The sequence below is a fragment of the Echinops telfairi genome, unplaced genomic scaffold (assembly GCF_000313985.2).
Source record: "Echinops telfairi isolate 266 unplaced genomic scaffold, ASM31398v2 ScPeMD7_7427;HRSCAF=8465, whole genome shotgun sequence".
Taxonomy (NCBI): Eukaryota; Metazoa; Chordata; class Mammalia; order Afrosoricida; family Tenrecidae; genus Echinops; species Echinops telfairi.
In genome coordinates, this window is record NW_022111327.1 from 4,803,007 (window position 1) to 4,815,984 (window position 12,978).

A 12,978-nucleotide genomic window follows, 5' to 3' on the forward strand; every position below is an offset into this window, starting at 1 on the left:
CGCTAGCGACCCAGACATTTCTGTGTTGCCATCTTCTCCTGGTAGAAGCACGCATGGAGAGGATGCTAGGGTCTTTGACTATGACTCACGGAACCACTGGGTGCAAATTTCTTCCTCTGACCTAGGCCCACAATTTGCTGCCCTTCATGCAGAATTGGGTACTCTGGTCTTCAACCAAGTCCAGGCCAACCAGTTTCCTTCCATTCAAACTCCCTGCAGGTCATATTATGACTACGATTTCGGTTGAGCTTGGGATACCAATTTGATGGAACCTTCCAGAGTTCCCTGCCTGCCACCACCACCACCACCCCCACTGGGATAGGAGGAGTGCCAGGCCTTACCATGAGGAAGGAGTACCCAATCCAGAGGCTGCGCCAACCCCGGGGGCACTGTGGGATGGTGACGTCCTGGCTGTGCACAGCAATGGCTTGCGAGGGTGCCTCACATACTGCGCAGCGGCTGATGTATTGTGGAATCTGGGTCTGGCCGACGGGCATCATGGGGATGGGGGCGGTGGTGGAGAGCCAGTAGGACTTGTCATTGCGCCTGGCATAGTGGCACACTTCATTGATGTTGCAGTAGATGAAAGGCATGATGCTGAAGCGTGGCAGGCAAGAGCCGGCAAAGCCTGGCAAGGAGAGAAGGTGGACGGGGCAGATCAGGGCCGGGTGAGGAGCAGGCTGGGATTCTCTCCAGGACCACCGCATGGTGGTTGAAGTTTACACCCAACCGCATCTACCAAGCCAGGGTACTCTCTCTTTACAATCCTGTAACTGCCACATGCTGAAGTCAGCTGATTCAATTCAAATCCTCCCCCAAACAGACAAACGGGGAAGTTGGATAATGGAGAGAATCATATATACATGATTTTGTGCATATATATCTATATATAAATAGATAGATATGTCTATACACACACACACACACACACACACACGCACACACTTAGAGGCAATCTATTAAATGGCAGTTTGATTAAGCAAATTAATCAGGGAGGTATTCCATTCCACATTTATATTTAATTATAATTTATATTTATATAAATGTGTTTTAATACAAATATAAAATTATATTTACATATAAGTATATAAAAGATAATCTATTAATAGACATAATGTGTATATATATTAATTTTCATATGTATTAAAATTTATACAAACATACATATTTATGCAAGCATTTGTATTTATGTAGGAATATTCAGACAAATCTTTTCATTTATATCTATATTTACTTTTATAAATAAATGAAATGTGGGATGGAATGATGCCTCCCTAATTAATCTGCTTCATCAAACCTCCATTTAACAGATTGCGTCTAAGGGTCAGCACACCTGGAGACAATACAATTAGTTCTTAGGTAACCATCTAACCAGCATTGCCCAGAAGGCTCTCTTACTAGTGCTAACGATTGGTAACATTTTGTGGGTGGGTAAGAAGTGCCAAACGTTGCTCTAAGCATTTTAAACCCAGTGATTCATTGTAGACTCACACCACCCTATGGGATTCGTCTTGCTCTACCTAGGAGGAAGCTAGGATAACATGCCCAGAGCACGCAGCTAGGAAGAGGTAGAGCCAGGATTTGAACCATGATCTGCCAGGGCTTGAACCCAAATCAACACACGACACAACAGCAGGCTCATTGAGGGGAAGGAGGGGAGAAAAGGTGGATTTTTGATCCCCATGGGGCAGGTGGCCCCGGCTGGATGCCAGAGCAGGAACCTACCCAAGTCCTGGTTGTGGGCTTTCTCCTGGCCCTCCACGAATAGCAGGCTGTACCCCACCCACAGCTGGTTCATCCCGAGGGGGCACAGGGGGACTTGATCCGACTGACTGTGTTTCACCAAGGTGTAGCCCACGCTCACGCTCCGGCCATGCACTCCAGGTCTCCCAAAGGGGCCCCGCTTCCCTGGAGCTCCTGAGAGGGAGAGAACACAGACAGAGGTAAGTCTGAAGCTGCTGCTGTCCGTACCCATAAACATTTACAGTCTCAGAAACCCTAAGGAGCAGGTCTCTTCTGTCCTGTTAGGTCACCTTGAGTCGGAATCGAGTCAATGGCAGTAGGGACTCCTTTGTGTCCAGTAGTGTTCAAAGCACATTATGTACAGGTATCGTCCCACTCAATCCTCACAACCAGCCTGAAGTGCTTCTCTGACTATCCCAGGTGTGATGAGGAAACTGAGGCTCAGCATTCTAACTGGTTAGTAACTGGTGGAGCTGGGTTTCTAACTCGAAAATAGCGGGCTGCAGAGCCCCTTTGAGCAAGTATGCTATCCTGCCTCCTCTCACCGTCACCAGAGTGGGGAGAAGAGGTGGGGCGAGATACTCTGTAGGTCCAGTCTTCCGCACCAGGAGAGGGGACAGCTTGGCTGCTCGATACCGTTGAGTCCAGTTTTAACTCACAGCAACCCCATGTGACAGAGTCCAACTGCCCTGTGGGGTTTTCTACTCTGTAATCTTTTATTTTAGTGGGGGCTCTTACAGCTCTTATCACAATCCATACATCTATCCATTGTGTCAAGCACATCTGTACATTTGTTGCCGTCATCATTTTCAAATCATTTTCTTTCTACTTGAGCCCTTGGTATCAGCTCCTCTTTTTCCCCCTCCCTCCCCCATAAAGCCTTGATAATTTATAATTTTTTTATGTCTTACAGACTGCTGTCTCCCTTCACCTACTTTTCTGTAATCTTCATGGGAACAGATTGTCAGGTCTTTCTGTGTGTGCACAAGAGAGATGGAATGGAGGTGGAGGTGGAGAGTGAGAGAGAGAAGCTCTAGTGATACAGTCGTTACTGATTGGACTGCTAACTGCCAGGCTGGTGGTTCAAAGTCCAGCCATTCTATGGGGTAAGCGATGAGGCTGTCTTCTCCTGAAGAGATTTTCAGTCTTGGAAACACTCAGTGGTTCTACTCTGTCCTGTAGAGTCACCACGAGTCAGAATCAGCTCAATGGCAGCGGGTGTGGTTTTCTTCCACAGAACTAGTGGGTGAATTTGTACTGCCAGCCTTTCCGTTTGTAGCTGTGCACTTTCCTAGGGGGAAAACCACTTCCTGGGAACCAAACCAGAGAAAAATAGAGTTAAGATGCAAACAAAACAACTCTGTCTCATAGCCACTCTATGGACGCACAATGACCCTATCAGAATAGAACTGTGCTCCATAGGGTTTGCCTGGACTTTATTCTGAGGCACTGCTGGGTAGACTCATACTCCAACCTGTTGGTTAGTAGCCAAGTGCATTAACATTCTAAGTCCCAAACCAAACCCACTGAGGCAGGTCCAGCTGATAGCCACCCTCTAGGACAATGGAGAACTAACTGCATTCCTTAGGTTTCCAAGACTTTACGATAAATCTCTAGGGGGGCCAGAAAGTCTCATCTTTCTTCTGTGTTGCAGCTGGTGGGTCAGCAGCTCAGTGCTCTAACCAGGGCTCTGGCAATAGCAAAATCTCTCCTCTCCTGCCCATGGTAGACATTGCTAATCCATTACTCCATTTTCCCACCAAGCCTACTGGACTCTATTTAGGACAACTGATTTGTCAGCCTGGATGTGAGTTATATAGAAGAGTCACTCCCTTCCACTCATATCAGAATCCCTGAGTAGAAAAAGGGAGGTGCATGGTAAGGGGCTGGAAGGCAGAGCTGCAAGGGATTCGGAGCAGTCCTTGGTCTTTAGAATGCTGGGTGTCCTTTCACAGGATGTGCTCGGTTAGCCTCCCAGTGTCCAGCTCCATCACGTGGTGTATTAGCGCTCAGCTTTGAGCTTTTGTCACTTCGAGCCCTATGACTCAGAAGCTCCCTACCCACTAGTGTTGACATCACCAAACCTTCCAATCCAGGAGGGCCTTGCAGTCCAGGGACACCAGGATCACCAAGAACCCCAGGCGGGCCTGGGAACCCGCTGGGACCATCTTTGCCAGAGATGCCAGGTAAACCTTTGGCACCTAGAAGGAGAGAGAGAAGGCGCAGAGAAGGGGGCTCTGTTGACAGTCCTGAGGCCTCATGAAAGAGGCCTTGAGTGTCATGCCCCTGACTCACCAGCAGAGGGCGAACAGGCTATCCAAATAGGGTTGCAAAAGCAGCTGCTGACTGAAGACAGCACTCTGAACCCCTCACATCACTCGTTCCTGCCCTTTCATGCTTCAAGCAGCACAACAAATTGCGCAGGGCTCAGACGACAAGTGTATTCCACTCAGTGCAAAGCTTGGATGAGAAGCCTCATTTCTTCTCCTGCAGTCCAGGGCTTTCCCCCCATCCCTCATATTGCTCATAACCCACCACACACTCCCCCCTTCTACTCAGCAGCACTCAGAGAGGAACAGGATGTCGGAGTAGCTCCCAGGCTCTGCCCACAAATTCTCTCCAGTCAAGTGCAGCCACTGCCCTGCGGGTCCTGCTGGTCGGTCCCTCTTCTCTTGACTAGAAGTTTGGGAGCCTCCTTCCCGGAGGAAATGCTTGTTCAAGGCGTCCCCTTGTAGCTGGGATGCCAAGCCCAAGAAACCCCTATCTCTACTCTCCCCTCACCTTGTCGGCCTACAGGGCCTTGAACTCCAGGCTCCCCCACAAAGCCAGGGATGCCATCGATGCCCGGTAGACCCAAAGATCCCGGAGGAGCTTGGACGGTTTCTGTGATTGGTGTTTGTCCAGGAGCACCTTGGGGCCCAGAAAAACCTGTGGGTAAGGGGGGAAATGAAAATAGCAGACTAAGGCAGAGGAAGAGGCTGCAAGGTGTGGTGTGTGTGTGTGTGTGTGTGCACGCTTGAGCGTGCACATATGTACGTGTGTGGTGTGTGTGTGTGTTTTCAAGAGCCTTCCTTTCTGCCAAGCACCCAGAAGCACTTTGTGTTAGTCTCCACAGATGCCATATCTGCAGAATGGTGCTCTCCAACCTCTCTACCCATCTAGCTCCTGAGTGGATTGCCAGCTCCTTGAGGGCAGGCATTGCTTTATTTTGTCTCCCCAGGGTGTAGCCCAGGGCCTGCTATGTGTCAGGCAGTTGGGTAGTGTCTGCTGTACATAAGGCAGGCCGAAACTCTGCTCAGGGCTAGGGCGGCTGGCTTGCTGACTTATTGGCCAAAAGGCACTGGTAAAGAGACTGTGGGAATGTGTCCAACCAATCGCAGAGGCACAGCTGGCATCATCGCCTAGGCTCCCCACCCCTGCCAGCTGCTTAATGAAGAAAAGGCCAACGTGCCAACTCACTTTCTAATTCAGTGAAAGGAATATCGGCTAGGGGGACAGCAGTGACTTTGACAGACTCTATGGTCATTTGTGGTCGAGTGATAAATAAGGGTAGAAAAGACATAATCTGACAGATTTCATCATCTTCCTGCCAGTAAGAAATACCATGAAAGAAACCAAGAACATTGCTATCCGTTGGGGGAGAGGGGAACCAAGGAAGTATGAGTTGGAAGAACCTGCTGGGGGTGGGGGTGGGATCAGTACCTCTCCTCAGAAGTGACTTTAAAGCATTAGCGGGAGCTAGCCACTTGAAGAACAGAAAGTAGAATTGACATGTGCAAAGGTCCGGGGGCAGCAGAGAGTTGAACATTTTTGGCTAACCCAAAGGGGCCAGTATGTCCGAAGCACAGTGTGTGCCAGAGGAAGAGGCCTGGCAGTGAAGGTTAAGAGGAAGGGCCCACAGAAGGTTTTGTGAACTCGGACGTGGATGCCAAGGAGCACTGTGTCTGGTCTGTGTGAGTGGTGCTGGGGAGACGGGAAGGCCAGGTGGCATGGCATTGCAGTGGCTCACATAAGATATGATGGTAGCTTGAACCTAGGGAGTAGTGGTGGAGGCGATGCGGGGCACATGGAGGCAATGCACATTTAGGGGGCACAGCCGTCAGGACTTACTAATAAGTTGAATGGTGTGTGGGTGTGTGTGAGTGGGTGTTCTGGTAATGAATAAAGGCTGGTGTGTCCTTTCTGGATTGAGCTAATGGGTGGCTGGGGATCTGTGTGTGCACACCCCCCTCCCACCCAAACGCAGATGGAACACAGAAAGGTGAGGTCGATGGCAGGCTGCATGGCCACAAAGCAGCAGTGGCCTTCAGTCCGGGGAGACTATGGAGGCAGAGAAATCCTCAAAGGGGGGAAACCTTTTCCTTGGGGGGGCTGGGGCTGGCTGCTTCAGGCATCAGGTGAGGTGACTGCTGCCAGAATCCTAATGCGAACATCTTGCCTTCGAGCTCAGAGCCAGCCCAGTACAGGCTCCGCACTTACCTCTTGGCCCTGCCTTCCCCTTCAGCCCAGGAAGTCCAGGGTCTCCAGGTGGCCCAACTTTGCCTGGAGTGCCCATGACGCCGGGCTCCCCTCTCATGCCTGGCAAAGTGCAAAGGGAAGTGCGTCAGGGCTGAGAGCAACAGGGAAGCACAGGGGGCGGGGTGGTGGTGTGAGGTAGGGAAGACCCGCAGCAGCTTGCCATCCTCACAGGCCTGTGGCCAGGAGGCAGCTGTGACCATGGAGTGACCATCAAGCAGCCATACCTTTCAGCCCCAGCTCGCCAGGGGGGCCCAAGAAACCTGGGCTTCCTTGGTCTCCCTTGAGCCCTGGAAGACCAGGAATTCCTGGGAAACCAGGCTCTCCAGAGTCACCTTGATCCGAGGATGGCCCGGGGGGACCTGAGGGCCCTGGGGGGCCTGGGCGGCCTAGGGAGAAAACCAGTGTGGGATGATGAGCGGGTGAGCAGGAGGTGAAGGCCTTGGGACCAAGAGGAAGCCCAAGCCCAGGGTGCCTGTGGGAGTTTAGCACCCAGTCCTCCCAACCCCCTTTAGTACAATGCAGTCAGTCCCTGTGTCCCTGCCGGGGGAGTGATGTGAGACCAAGCAGGGTCACGTAGATCCAGTATGAAGGACCTGGCTGGACCGTACCCATGGCCTCCAAAGCTGCTGGCCAAAGGTCTAGGCCGTCTCTCTTTCGGGCTTCCTGTCTTAACTTCAAAGAGACCCTGGGGGTTTCCTCCGCTGGAACTATCTCCCGGAGCAGAGGGTCTCCTTGTTCTCCCATGGAGTGGCTAGGGGGTTCGAATTAGTGACCTTGTGCTTTGCAGCCCAGCAAGAGACCCACTAGACCACTGGGGCTGTGGGTCAGGATTGACTCTGATGGCACTGTGTTGGCTTTGGGTTTGGTCTTTACCTCGCTCTCCATCTAGGCCGGGCCGCCCGGGGTCACCAGGCTGTCCTACTATGACTGAAGGCAAGGAGATGCCTGGGGCACCAGGGAGACCAGAAGGGCCAGGGAGACCTGGGAATCCTGCAAAAGATAAACAAAAGGGGTTGGATGGGCTCTGGGTGTTCAGGACAGGGAGAGAGGACCACATTCTGTCAGAAACAAGGACATTCACATCAAGAGAACACAAGTCCTTAGGGAGGAGCCATACCAGAGATTACCAGCAGAGGGCGCTACCTCCCCTCACGCCACCTTCCTTCCCTGAAGGAACAGACAGAACTGACAATGGTTCAGAAACATCCTCTCTGTCTGCTCAGCAGGAGCTACTTTTTATTGAGCCAGAACTTGGAAAGGTTTAGCTCCCCAATATTTTTTGCTGTAGCATGCTTTCTACAATTCAGAGAGGAAAGAAGGCCTGATTACAGCACTTGGAATTTAGATATCCCCACGTATTTTTTAGACCTACTATCTGCCATCAAAACGCATTTCATAAATTAGCCAGTTGTGTCTGTTTCTCCACAAACGTAGTGATAGGACCCAGGCCCCACTAGTCAGAATGGACACCAATCAGCATGGAGACCAGTGAGGACCTTGTGGCTCCCAGTACCTTCTAGGGCTAGCGGCAAACTGGAAAACAATGATTATGAGCTAATCCCAGTTGCCAGTGGGATGAATGCTTTCCACAAAAGCTACCGATCAAACAAATTGCCCTGTTCAGAATTTACCACCTCCACCTCCACTTTTTTTGGGGCACAAGAGAATCACCATTTATCAACGTACACACAAAATGCTTGTTTTGCTCAGGATGTTTACATGGCTTCACATGTGTCTGTGGAGGTATTTCTATTGTAAAATGTTCAAAAAAAAATTCTACGTTTGCACGTCAGGCTACATGGCAGAATTCATCAAAATTATCAACTCAGAAGCACCTCTTCCTATAGCATCCACGTAGCAGGGAAGAAACACTTCTTGTGTCGGTATGCATTCGAGAAGATATTGGAATGAAGAAAAAGGAAATCAAATGGATGGAGATGCTGTTTTGATGGCCGAGATGCTCATTTTTGGTTGGTGACCAGAAAGTTGAAAAAGCATTACTGCTGAGGTATCGAGTTTTAGTTTGTTTGTTGTGGCAGGAAAATGTAAAAAAATGCTTCACTTCTGATCATATGTTCATCAAAACAATACGTCCATGGAAGTTCGCGAAGGAACTTCAGGTGTTTTAAAACAAAATTCTTCATCTAACCTATGGAGAAAAGCTGGATAAGGTCTTATATTTTTTGGGGTGGGTAGGGGGAGACTCCCAATGATTTAATTAAGAAAGAAAATAAAAGCCAAAAATTTTAGTTGTAAAGCCACACGAACCTGTGAAGGATTTTGATTTTTCATAAGTGTTAAAATCTGAAAAGAAAGACATGTTTTCCCCTGACTATCGGTTTCTGCAGATATATGTATACATACATATATATATGTATATACATATATATGTAAGCCAACAGCAACAGCCTGTTGCTTTTGAGTCGGTTCCGACTCAAAGCAGCTCTTCAGGACAGAGTAGGATTGCCAAGGCTGTGAATTGTTACAGAAGCTCAGAGTGGCCAGTGGGTTCAAACCATTGACCTATTGGTTAGTAGCCGATGCTTAACCACTGTATGACCAGGGCTCATAGTATATAATAAAAGAAGTGAATAATAAACGGGGTCTCTGAAATTTTACAGGAGAGCCCCTGTGGGAGTGGTTTCGAACTGCTGATCCATGTTTAGCAGTTTAATCACCACATAACCAGGGCTTCTACCACTGATTTAACAAAAAGAAGATAACATTCCCTTCCCCATTGCCCTTCTCGGTTCTCTCCCTCTCTGAGATTCATGACTCCATTCTACACTCGGTTCCTGAAGTGTGTCCATCTTGACGTATAGTTTTTGACTGCCTTGGTAGTTGGGATCTCATTACCTCTGACAGTTAAAAGACAGAGGGAGCATTGAATGGCCAACCATTCCGAATCTAGATTTGAACATGGGAAAGAGAATGGTCTTGGTTTTCTATCTGTTTCTTTCTCCTCTGTCTCCTGGCAGAGAAACCAATGGACAAGACCCCTGCAAGCCTCAGATGCTGCCTCTCAGAAAAGGAGAGCTGGTCCAGACGGGAAGTCGGCAAGCTGCGGGTCTCGAGCCCTGTGTGGCTCTTTCAGTCTGGACATGCGGCTTGGAAGTAAACTTGAACAATTGAAAAGGGTATTATTCAGAGAATGGTGATAGCATTAATTTGTCGAACTATATTCATGACTCTCGAATGATGTGGAAATTGTTGGGAGGGGCAGGGTTGGCTCTTCCATCTCAAGTGTTTGCTGACCCCTGGTCCAGACCAAAGGAAGGAGGAAACGGAAACAGCAGGTGCACCAGTTCACCATGACTTAATGTTGGACTCATATCATGGCATCATCATTTTAAAATAATAGAATGGAATAATACTAACAGGAAGTACCTGGAAAACACAAATGCATCATGCACCTACATACCTAAAGTCTGGTGGGCTCTCCGGCCCAGGGCTAGGAGGTTCAGCACATTCGCAAATATGATTCAGATGGGCCTTCCCCAGGTGGCTGCATGGCCTTCTCCAGCACCACTGTGTGCCTGGCCATGGGGTAAGGGCTGTGCTGTCAGTACCTCACTGCTCCCTGGTTCCTCACAAATCCTTGGAGGCAGGTTCTCCTCTGATGCCCATTGGACCGCACAGGGGGAAACACAGGATTCACTTGGCTAGCGGGACAAGTAACTTCTGGGTCATTCCTTTTCGGAAACCATCTGGGTAAGTCTGAGCAAAACTGGAGCTGGACCTCAGCTCATTCCACTTCAGAGGTCCCTTTTGTAAACCTGGTGCTGCACCGAGTTCACTTCCTAGGTTACACTGAACAGGGTAAGGCTGGGTCTTCCGAAGGGTCCCGAGGAAAGAAACAGCATCCGAACACGCTGCTATTATTGGAGAAGTGGAGGACGGGGGCTCAGAAAAGGGCCAAAGGCATTGCGGCGAGTCCGGCGGGGCCAGAGGTGAGCATGGGCATGGCTTCCCAGCTAAGACTACTGGGGGTGTGTGCCAGGTGGCTGTCCTGGAAAGACATTGAGCATGTCTCCTCTTAGCTATGGGTCCCATCCAGCCTTGTTCTTCCAAGGCCCAGGCCGGTGCCATCTGCACTGGACACTGAGAAGATGCTGGAAAACGGCTCACTCAATGTGCAAGCCCTGTTTTGCAAGACCATTAAGTCAGGCTTCGGGCCAAGAACACATGAGAAAGGCTCACAGGTTAATGAGAGAGAGAGAGGCCTTGAGGTTACTGAGGAAGAGCAAGAGTGAACGTGGAGGCTAGAGAGGACTTGTTGAACTGGCTCCCGACACCTCTTGCCGACCTAGGCACAGCCCACCCCCTTGTTCTCAAAGGTCAGTCTCATAGGGTTCTGACATTCCTGCAGTGGCGAAGGCACACACAGCCCAACCCTGTGAGCCACGTGACCCAGCTGAGCCCAACTCTGGGCTCCTCAGCTTCTGCATATCTGACTTGGACTCCCTCACCTCGGCTCCCTTGTGGTCCTCTTGCCCCTGATTTTCCTGGGGTTCCAATGTCAATTCCCGAAGGACCTCTTTCCCCTTTGGGGCCAGGCAGGCCAGCAGCTCCAGGAACTCCGGTTCTACTGGGCCCTAGGAGGAGATGCAGAGGAAGGGGGACAGAACTCAGTGGAGGGGAGGCCCTCGTGCTTAACTTACTTGTCTAAGGCCTGAGAGGCCTTCCTCACAGACACCAGAGACTGCGAACTGCAATAACATGTAGAACAATCGTTCTCAACCTGTGGGTCGTGACCCCTTTGGGGTTTGAATTACCCTTTCACAGAGGTCACCCAATTCATAACAGTAGCAAAATGACAGTGATGAAGTAGCAACAAAAATAAGTTTATGGTTGGGAGGTCACCACAACATGAGGAACTGTATGAAAGGGTCGCGGCGTTAGGAAGGTTGAGAACCACTGATGCAGAGCTTATTTGGTTAGGGCAATGCCCATCCTCGTGGTCACATCAAGGGACCCACCCACCAGTTGGGGACTGACAAGGAGGCCTCCAGGTGCAAGCAAATGAGATTCATTTCAGTGGTGAACTCATAGATTCTGGGAAAGCCTAGCGGACCCTTCCTCAGTCCTTGGGGACTGTCCTTACCAGGTGTTCCAGGGCCACCCTTAGTGCCTGGAAGCCCATTTAATCCATGCAAGCCGGGCAGTCCAGGAAAGCCTGGGGAGAGAGAATGTCAGAAATGGTAGTCAAAAGGGGGGCAGCAGGAGGCAGCAACTCCAGACTACTGCGGTGCTCTCATTGTCCAGCTCCTGGTCTGTCCTGGGGCATCGCCTACCACCCTCAGGGAGAACAGATGACCTCTACCATATACCCCACCCCAACCCCCTCCAGATTTCTCAAGACGCCTATCAGCGACTAACTCAGCTTCAAATGGAAGGAACTACCAATTAGCTATGTCAGGAATAGCCAAGCAAAGACCTCGAGTTACCAATTCTCCCCGACTGCTTCCAAAATCTCACTCCCCGGGGCAAGAAGGGCTACGTATGTCAGAGCAATGAGCGTCCAGCTGACTCTTCTCTTTTCTCCATATTCTTCTGTTCTCCCTCATGTTGGCCCTCCTGCCTTCTCTTCCTTTCCCAGTGTCTCTCAAGCAGTGCAGTCAATGCCGCCCATGGGGACAGCGGGTCCTCAGCCAGTGTCTCAGACTCCCCCCCCCCCCAATTGCCTGCTCTCAAATAGACCTGCCTTTAACTCCGACCATTCCAGGGTGTCCCAGGGGGCCAACTGCTCCTGGTTGGCCAGGAGAACCTGGGAGCCCTGGGTGTCCTCTTGGTCCTGCAATTCCAGGGAATCCTAAAAGCGAAAGCAAGGTCCGAGATCAGAAAGGAGTCCTGGCCTGAAGCCCATCGGAAAGTTAGCAGGTCAAATGATACCTGGGGAGCCGGGCAGGCCGATGTCTCCCGGAAGTCCATCTTTTCCATCTTCGCCCTTAGTGCCTGGGAAACCCGCACCACCGGGCAGGCCAGCTTTTCCTTTGATACCTACACCAAGAAGAGTAACGAATTGTGACTCGGGTCACATTTGGGGGAGCGTGTTGAGGAGAAAGGTGAGGCCCCTTGAGCTGAAGGAGCTAGATCTGGGGATATGTGATCCAGCAAAGAAATGCTGGAAAGGCTTGTGGCAGCTCTGTTCCCGAGCTCTGGTAGCGGAGTAGGTTGTGTTGGGCTGATAACTGCAAGGTCAGTAGTTCGTAACTACCAGCCATTCTACAGGAGAGAGGTGAGACTTTCTACTCTCATAAAGAGCGACAATCTAGGGTACCCACAGGGGCAGTGCTACTCTGTTCTGTAGGGTTCTTATGAGTCGAAATCAACTTGGTGGTAATGAGTTTGTTTGGGAGGGTGGGGGAACCCAATTGAAAAGTAAGTGAGCTCATTCTCTTTGCCCCCAGAATCAGACACAGGATCAGGCATAGTTTCGATAACTATCCACGAAACCAAGGGAGCGGATGCCTTTATCCCTAAGGAAGCCTGAATCTCTAGAAGAGCAGGCTGATTCGCTTAGGGAAACTGTGGGCTGTAGACATACAGCAGGTAGGAATCTTTTTTTCCCAGGTTTATGCTCACTTTATTACCTCTGTCTACTTAGAACTGTTCTTTTTTTTCTAATCATTTTATTAGGAGCTCATACAACTCTTATCACAATCCATAAGTACATCAATTGTGTAAAGTGCATTTGTACATTCATTGCCCTCATCA

The 12,978-nt window shown here is 50.1% G+C and overlaps 1 protein-coding gene across 4 annotated transcripts in view; it reads right to left on the reverse strand.

Annotated features, from left to right (window-relative positions):
• COL4A6 (collagen type IV alpha 6 chain) overlaps positions 1-12,978 on the reverse strand; it is a 426,646-nt gene that overhangs the window by 28,518 nt on the left and 385,150 nt on the right. For all 4 annotated transcript variants that reach the window (XM_045298535.1, XM_045298533.1, XM_045298532.1 and 1 more), the window contains 11 exons: positions 12,154-12,261; positions 11,966-12,073; positions 11,366-11,437; positions 10,731-10,856; positions 7,135-7,251; positions 6,486-6,647; positions 6,223-6,321; positions 4,525-4,671; positions 3,828-3,944; positions 1,726-1,917; positions 342-628 (listed from right to left, as the gene is read on the reverse strand). In XM_045298535.1, coding sequence (XP_045154470.1) covers positions 342-628; positions 1,726-1,917; positions 3,828-3,944; positions 4,525-4,671; positions 6,223-6,321; positions 6,486-6,647; positions 7,135-7,251; positions 10,731-10,856; positions 11,366-11,437; positions 11,966-12,073; positions 12,154-12,261 — 1,535 coding nt within the window. The remainder of the gene's footprint in view (positions 1-341; positions 629-1,725; positions 1,918-3,827; positions 3,945-4,524; positions 4,672-6,222; positions 6,322-6,485; positions 6,648-7,134; positions 7,252-10,730; positions 10,857-11,365; positions 11,438-11,965; positions 12,074-12,153; positions 12,262-12,978) is intronic.